General features: G+C 40.6%; 1 protein-coding gene across 1 annotated transcript in view; it reads left to right on the top strand.

The window, feature by feature from the left end:
- LOC105987058 (neurogenic locus notch homolog protein 2) overlaps positions 1–8,208 on the top strand; it is a 145,608-nt gene that overhangs the window by 75,083 nt on the left and 62,317 nt on the right. Inside the window, exon 5 of the mRNA XM_013018215.1 lies at positions 6,472–6,594. Within this exon, the coding sequence (XP_012873669.1) occupies positions 6,472–6,594 (123 nt within the window). The remainder of the gene's footprint in view (positions 1–6,471; positions 6,595–8,208) is intronic.

Below are 8,208 nucleotides of genomic sequence, written 5' to 3'. Positions count from 1 at the left end.
TCCTTCCTTCCTTCCTTCCTTCCTTCCTTCCTTCCCACCATGGGACCTGAACTCTGGGTCTGGGGGCTGTCCCTCAGCTCTTCAGCTCAAGGCTAGTGTTCTACCACTGGAGCCACAGTGCCACTTCTGGCTTTTTCTGCTTATGTGGTGCTGAGGAATCGAACCCATGGCCTCATGTATGCAAGGCAAGCACTCTACCGCTGAGCCACCTTCCCAGCCCGTAACTAGGATTATAGATATGAGCACTCCGCTCAAAACTTTTTCTTAAATGTTTGAGCTATTTGTGCTTAAAAAAATATGTTCGTATTGCAAGTAAAATTAGATGCTTTTAATTATAACCCAGTAGTCTTGCACATATAACCTATGTAACTAGCATTGTTCAGGTATTTAAACATAGTTAAGTAGATTAGCTCTTGCTGACAAGGATCCTTGATCTAAAACAGATGACTTCAGTTTGGACACGTGTACAAAGAATTCCAAATGATAGGTGATGTAACACCACTACATAAATAAATATGTATTTATACAGGTTGTAAGATTTTATTTGATTTATATTTTTATTTTTGCAGTTCTGAGGTTTGAACTCAGAGCTTTGTGCCTGATTTGTTATTTTGTTCTTATAACCCAGATGAAGTTTGGGAAGGATTCCCTTGATTTCCACGTGGGGAAATGGTGACTGGGGATGGTTTCCTTTGTAAAAGTCCTTTCCAAAACACATTACACCCATCCCCCACCTTCCCTGGTTCTCCCTATTCAAGAGATCGAAAGCCTCTTAAAGTTACATTTGCCTTCTCCGTAGGAGAATTATTTGTTCAGCTGTGTAACATTGGGGAAACCAAGTCAGCAGGGAGCAAAAGCAGCTTGTCAAGGTATTTTGCAACTCCTAATGGCTGCTTCCCACCACATTTCAAGTACTTCTAATTGAGGCATACCCTGACCACTCTATTTAAAATTGTAACCATATCCCTAGCTCCTTTAATTACTGACCCTAGTCTGCTTTCTGTTTTCTTTTTCTGTGACACTTATCCTCTCAGCATATAATTTGTACTGTATAATTTACTTCATTATATCTATTGTTTATTGTCTGCCTTTTCCAAGTTCTGCCACCTCTTTCCCTCTCCAGAATGAAAGCTATAAGATCTTTTGTCTTTGTTCACTGTCCCCAACACTTAAACACAGTGCCTTTATGTACCTGTATAACTGGCTGGACTGTTGGAGCATGCTATCATGTCTTCGTATGGAGAATGCAGCCTTGATCTTCTCATTGTCTTCCTGGAATCATGCATCTCACACCTGTCCATGTAAACTGAAGAAAGATTGTAGAATAATTTTCAACTGTGAGAATCAGTGTATAGCTCAGATGCTAGTAATCCTAGTTAACTGATTAGTTATGGTGTGATTCTTTTCCGGCAAAGAGTACTGCAGTTAGTATGGATTGACTTTATTATTGTAGGACTCATAGGGAAAGAATTAAAACTGCAAAAATGACTCACCCTGCATGACTAGAAAGAAATATTTCTCCACAGAGGGAGGAAAAGGGATATTTGTCAAGAGAGAACTAATAGAATGGAATCAAGAAACCATATTCCATTTTCCCCTTTGATCAGTAGCTGCTAATAACCCAAACATTTCCTGAGCTTCTATCCTGTAAAGTCCTCAGCTGAAGCTTCAGCAAGAGCACCCCGCTGAATATATGTGCAAAACACTGTGAAAGCAAGTCATTGACTCCTGTATTTTGAGACCCAGGCCAACCAATGGGGAGAGAATGAACTAGGCTAGTTTTGTGTTTGTGGATATTTTAATAAGTAGCACAAGTAACCAGAAAACAGCACCAGTTTTGAGTCTATTGCATATTCCTTCCTTCTTCCTTCCCTTCTTCCCTCCCAACCTTCCCTTTTTATATCCTGGTACTAGGGGTTGAACTGAGGGCCTGGCACTATCATTTTGGCTTACTCACAGCTGACACTCTATCTCTTGAGCCATGCCTTTAGTCTGGCATTTTTCGGGTTAATTAGAGATAGTTAATTAGAGGTAGTATTTCATTTACCTTGCTGGCCTGGACTGGCTTCAAATATCATTCCTCAGATCTCAGCCTCCTGCATAACTAGGTTTACAATTGTGAGCCAGCAATACCCAGCTTCTGTTTCTTTTAAACTTCACAGAAAGCTGCTTGTCATTAATGTTTATCCTTTGTAAGGCACCTCTATTCTTCACAGGCCATCCTATACATTAAATAAAGCCTGCACATCTTTTGTAGCTTTGATGTCTGTGAGTTTTGCTGAACTGAAGGCCAGTTAGAAAACAGTCCCTTTTGCAGTTTCATACTAAGGAGCATGTGGCATTCTTTTGAGTATTATGCTAATCAGATCATATCTTGGCAGGTTAGCTTTTGTGACAGACTTCTTTCTGGAGGTGGTGGGTGGGAGGAAGGTAGCCTCTTTGGCTTTTCTCCAGTTCAAGGTATCCCTGCTCTCACCCCTCTCTTTTGTGTCTGTACATGGAAGCTTTTCTCTGCCTGGCTGGAAAGCATACTAGTTAAGTCATCTCATTTCCCACAATCCTCTCCTCTTGCTGCTCTCCACCCTCAGACCCCCCAGGGCCTGACGTTGCTCTCTTTGTGGGATGACAAGTTCAGAAGACTTTTTTGTCCTACCCTTACTATGACCATCATTAATCACAGAAGTGGCCCGCAGTTTTATAACAGCATAGTCTTAAAATGTTCCTTCTAAGTTTTAATTTCTCTCCTTTTGGCCTTTTAAGGACTCCAGTTGGCTTAGAGTTGTAGACTCCTTTTAGTATGGCTATGTGAGCCCTTCCATGACTCGGTCCCACCCATCCCACCCACAGGTCTGGAGGCTTGTCTGCTTCCCTTTCCTCTACAAAACTTAAAATATATTTTTAAGAAGTGACTGTACTATAACTTACTGCCTTTCTCCTGATCTTTGGAGAGACTGTTTTGCAAGAATTTGCTAGCTCTTTCCAAAAAAAGTTCAGAATCTCTCTGTCTCTCTTTTTTTAAAAATATAAATCCTGTCTTAGCTTGGGGGGAGAAATGATTTAGCTTTTTTTTTTAAACCTCAAGAGACGGAAACTTTGACCTAAGGTCAGTTTTTCAGATCGCTGAAAGTGAACACAAGAGTCCAGAATACATTGACTAAAACTGGCTAAAGTTTCTGGTTTGGTTCATGATTGCCCATGCAATCATTGGGCAGGTCAGCCAAGTAGCTCTGCTTTTCCTTCTCTGCAGCATAAATAGAGCTTAGAATCTCTAGTGGATGCTGCAATTCTATTGATACATAATATTAGCTAATATATGTTCACTAGTTTAACAGACTTATTGAGATATAATTTACATACCATTTTGTAAATTGTACAATAAAATAACTTCTTACTTATTTTTAAAATACATATGTATGTATAACCAGCCTGGTGCTGGTGGCTCAGGCCTGTAATTCTAGCTACTCAAGAGACAGATTGAGGATTACAGTTTCAAGCCAGCCCCAGCAGAAAAGTCTATGATATTCTGTCTTCAATTAGCCAGCAAAAAGTAGAGAATGGAAGGAGGGCTTCAAGTAGTAGGGCACTAATCCTGAGCAATAAAACCAAGGAGAGCACGAAGCCCTGAATAGGAACACACACACACACACACATACACACACACACACACACACACACACACACACACACACACACACACACACACAAAACCCAAAAGGAATAGATGTAATATTTATTATATGTGGTACTTCAGAAGAAACCATATGCCCCTTATGAGTTGCTATCCATTCCTCCTCACTTCTCACCAGCTTTCTCAATTTGTATGTGGTTAATGAATCCAGTCAGTTGTAACATTGGCTAATATGTCAGGGTCCATTTCTATTTTTGTAGTTTAGCTACAAGGACTTTGCTGCTTCCCTGACATCTATTCAATGTTTTTGGCCGCAGGCATTGGAGAGATAGGGAGAAGATGACCATTCATGATTCTAGAACACCACTAGACCACCCAAGTTCTGGCGTTGGCTCGCCAGAAGCCTTGCTCCTCCATCTAAAACCCTCACTTAAACTTTTCTGAAGAGTGTCTTTATTAAGAGCAGTTGATGAGGAACCCAGATCCCATTCTCACCCAGCAGCTGCTATGCAGTAGAGCTGAAGCCTTGGCTTCACTTTATCATAATTAGAAGTGGGTTTAAACATTTCATCATTTTTTGGCTCACTAGCCATTTGCAAGACTTTTATATGATTAGACAAATATGAATGATAAGATAAACTTTTGAGGATCTAAGTGTTAGCTGGTTGCTGGTGGCTTATGCTTATAATCCTAGCTACTCAGGAGGCTGAGATCTGAGGATAGAGGTTCAAAGCCAACTCTGGGCAGATAAATCCAAGAGACTCTTAACCTGCAAAAAGCTAAAAGTGTAGGTATGGGTCAAGTTGTAGATTGTGAGCTTTGAGGAAAAAAGCCATGTGCAAGGCCATGAGTTCATATCCCACTACTGGCACACCTACACCCACAAAAATCCAAGTGTGTATTTCCACAGTCAGAGGTTTATGTAGTGACTTAGCTGCTTGAACGGACTGAGTACCAAATACCTGAAGAAGTGTAATTTTCCCGAATCAAGCATGCAGATTCTTTCTTCCATAAAGTGATTTCCTTTGATTGCTTTCTGGGTAATATTTTTGGCTACTTGAATTAGACACATTCTCCTGACGACCATGCCATTCCCCATATTCTAGGATAGCAAGGCAGAGGTGGAATTATCAGTGGCTTGTAGTAAGGAATGACTAGAGCAAGGTTGGTCAACATCTGCTCCATCAAGGCTGTATGTGCCACAAGGACTCAGCCAGAACCAGAGTCTACTGTAAGACCTAAGAATTTTTTTTTTGTAAGTCCTGAGACTTGAACTCAGGGCCTGGGCCTGGACCTGGACCTTGAGCTTCTTTGTGCTCAAGGCTAACACTCTACCACTTGTGCCACAGTACCATTTCCCAGAGTCTTATGGACTTTCCTGCCCAAGCTGCCTTTGAATCATGATCTTCAGATCTCAGCCTCCTGAGGAGTACAGCCATGAGCCACTGGCTCATGTTTGCGTGAGCAAACTTTTTTTTGGTGTGTATGTATATGCCAGTAGTGGGGATTGAACTCAGGGCCTGGGTGCATTGACCCTTAGATTCTTTTTTGCTCAAGGCTGGCATTCTACCACTTGTACCACAATTCTACTTCCTTGAGATAAGAACCTTAAGAGAGATGTCATATCTCTATCAATATAGTCTTACTATATTGAACATTCTTTTGTCTTAAGGCTGGTAGTCCTCTGTCTAGTACCTCAGAGATTTAGTAGCAAGAGAAAATAAAGAAGCCCAATATATAAATTACAGAAGACCATCCTGTAGCCAATTAGGATAAGGTTTAGTATCCTACTTTTATCTTTCCAAAAAAGAAAACTGTAGGTGAAGGGAGCCACATTATAAATATACCATTCATGTAGAGAGAAACATGAAGAATTTAAAGTGCTGCAAGTTTTAATTAGTGTCAATACCATCCACTTTCTGAGGCTGTTAACATCTGTGTAGCACTTTACTCATGATATGGCTCTTGGAACAATCCAGAAAGGCTGGTTGGGCAGGTGGAATCAGTCCCGTTTTACAGATGCAGAAGCTGACTCAGAGTTTGTCACTTACTGTGTACTAACAGTGTGGAGGTCATAACCTGGAGCCCTAACATGCCTTCATACTTTTTCTCCCTTTCTCTCTTCTTTCCAGTTTTAGGGTCAGAGACATATCATTTAAATGGAAAACAAAATAAGAGTCATAAATTTAATTAGGTAATCTTCCATCTTTTTTCTTGTAGTCTTATGTGGAGCTGGGGGAAATCTAATACCTTAGTTTTTAGAATCAGTTACTAGCTGTCTCAAAGAAACATTTGTCTTCCTAGGGATTTTATTTTGTGGAAACACTTTGGAATACTTATGAGGTAGTTACATAAGTGTGTGGTATAGTGGATCACTTCAATTATCTAGATAGCTAGACAGTTCAGAGAAGCAGAGGGTTAGGGAGTTTCTTCTTTCTTTTTTTTTTTAACATTTTTATTGTTATTATAAAGGTTATGTAAAGAGGGGTTATAGTTAAGTAAGTCAGGTAGAGAGCACATTTCTTTTGGGACAGTGTCACCCCTTCCCTTGCTCTTTCTCCCAGTTTTTCCCTCCCGTCCCCACCCACAAGTTGTATAGTTCATTTTCAACATAGTGTCTAGTGAGTATCCCTGCTGCATTTGTTCACCCTTTGTTCCTCTATTTTTGTGCCCTCCCTCCCTTACCCTGAATGGGGAGTTTCTAATACCTGAGTCCTATGTTGAGTACCTGTTGAACTAAAATCACGAAGCAGGTCTGTCAGACGATGGTGCCCTGTGGGAAAGAGGAGAATGCATACCTTTGTATGAGGACTCATCTTTTCCTTTTGTTCTTCTCTTACCAGGTTTTGAAGGCAGCACCTGTGAGCGAAACGTTGACGACTGCCCTAACCACCGGTGTCAGAATGGAGGGGTTTGTGTGGATGGGGTCAACACGTACAACTGCCGCTGTCCTCCGCAATGGACAGGTGTGTACAGAGCACAGGTTGTGGGTTGGTAGTGGATCAGGTGGCTGATGAAGTAGGCTCTGTGGACAAGTGATTTTAGGGCTGCTTCGGGAGCAGCTTATGTACAAGCCTGGATCTCCATGCTGGGTCATCTTTGCTCCCTAGAGAAAACATGTTTCCACAGGTATTGGTGTTACTTTTATGGCAGATGTGACAGAACCACCTGACTAACCCCTGAGCTTATTATTTGAAACCACCGCACGTTGTCTTAACACTTACAACATAATAAGTATTTGAGAAAATGCCAGAATACAATAAGCTTTCTTAGTTGTGGGTTTATTACACATGGTTTTGAACAAGCATGGTCAGTAGTGGAAGTAGTAATAGTAGCAGCAGTAGTAGAATACTTAAAAGTTGAAATAAATTTCAAAAATAAAAAAAATTAATTCCCACACACAGTACACAGTGTAGTGATGTGGAGAAGCTCTTAATCCTGTGTATTGTCAGTTGTGTTTAAAGTAAAGGCTGGGCAGGCACTCTGGATGAAATCATTATTGCACGCAGCCTCCATTTCTGCTTCTCCTTTCTTGTTTGTCTTTTTGCAAATAGGAAAAAAAGGTAGGTTTTTCTGCCTGGTATCAGAAGAGTAATCTTGCTTAATTTTATAGCTGCTTAGCTTTTTTCATATTTTATTTTTTAAATTATTTTTGAAAGGTGAGTTATTTTATGTAGACATGTCGTTTTATTTCAATACAGACTTATTTATCTATTGAAAGAAGAGACAGTTAAAAACTGATAAAGGAATGAAGCCTGAGCCTTTCTTTTTGAGAGGGAGTGATAAAAGGATTCTGAGGGAGAGAGATTGAGTGAATGAAAGAGGGGGGTGTGGGAAGGGAGGGAGAGGGAGGGGATGGGGAAGGGAGAGGGAAAGGGATGATTGGCTTAGCCTCAGGAATAAATTGAGGTTAGAAGAAGAAGCTACCCACCCAGTGATAGGCCATCTCCTGTGAAGAAATCTTGGTGCTGGCTTACAGTCATTTCTACTGGATGTTCTTCAGGTCTCCCTTATCTTTAGCATCTAATTGTTTAGAGTACTCTATGCTATTGCAGGCTATGACTAGAAAAACTAGAAAGGATTTAAAACTTGAATAACCTAACTTGTCTGGAAGAGCCTGCATTTCTGCTTCTAATGCCCAAGCTGTCCTTTCTGTAGGTACTTCACTGGGTTTCCCTAGAAACTAGACTTTCCCTAGAAACTCCCAGGACGTCTCTTCAAACTTCTATACTTTCTGTTGTATTTGCTATAACTTCTGCCATTTCTGTCATAGACTTTTCAGAAGTTTTTTTCAAAGTTTATCTGTTATAAAGTTAATCGCTTGACAAATAATAACTAGAAAGATTTGAATTTTTAAAAATGTTCACAGTGTTAGTGGATAGGCTTAGATATTTGTGAGGAATCTGTCTATCCTAATCCTACTTTGCCCTGTGGGATGGTGACTGGGTGGGTGGTATTAAGACTTCTGATGCTGATGAAGATGAAATGGGGTGGTAATATAGTTGCTGATCTTCCTTCCTTCCTTCCTTCCTTCCTTCCTTCCTTCCTTCCTTCCTTCCTTCCTTCCTTCCTTCCTTCCT

Source organism: Dipodomys ordii, unplaced genomic scaffold (genome assembly GCF_000151885.1).
Source record: "Dipodomys ordii isolate 6190 unplaced genomic scaffold, Dord_2.0 Scaffold39, whole genome shotgun sequence".
NCBI lineage: Eukaryota > Metazoa > Chordata > Mammalia > Rodentia > Heteromyidae > Dipodomys > Dipodomys ordii.
The sequence above is the reverse complement of the archived record's forward strand: the minus strand, read 5'-3'. Positions and strand labels throughout refer to the sequence as shown.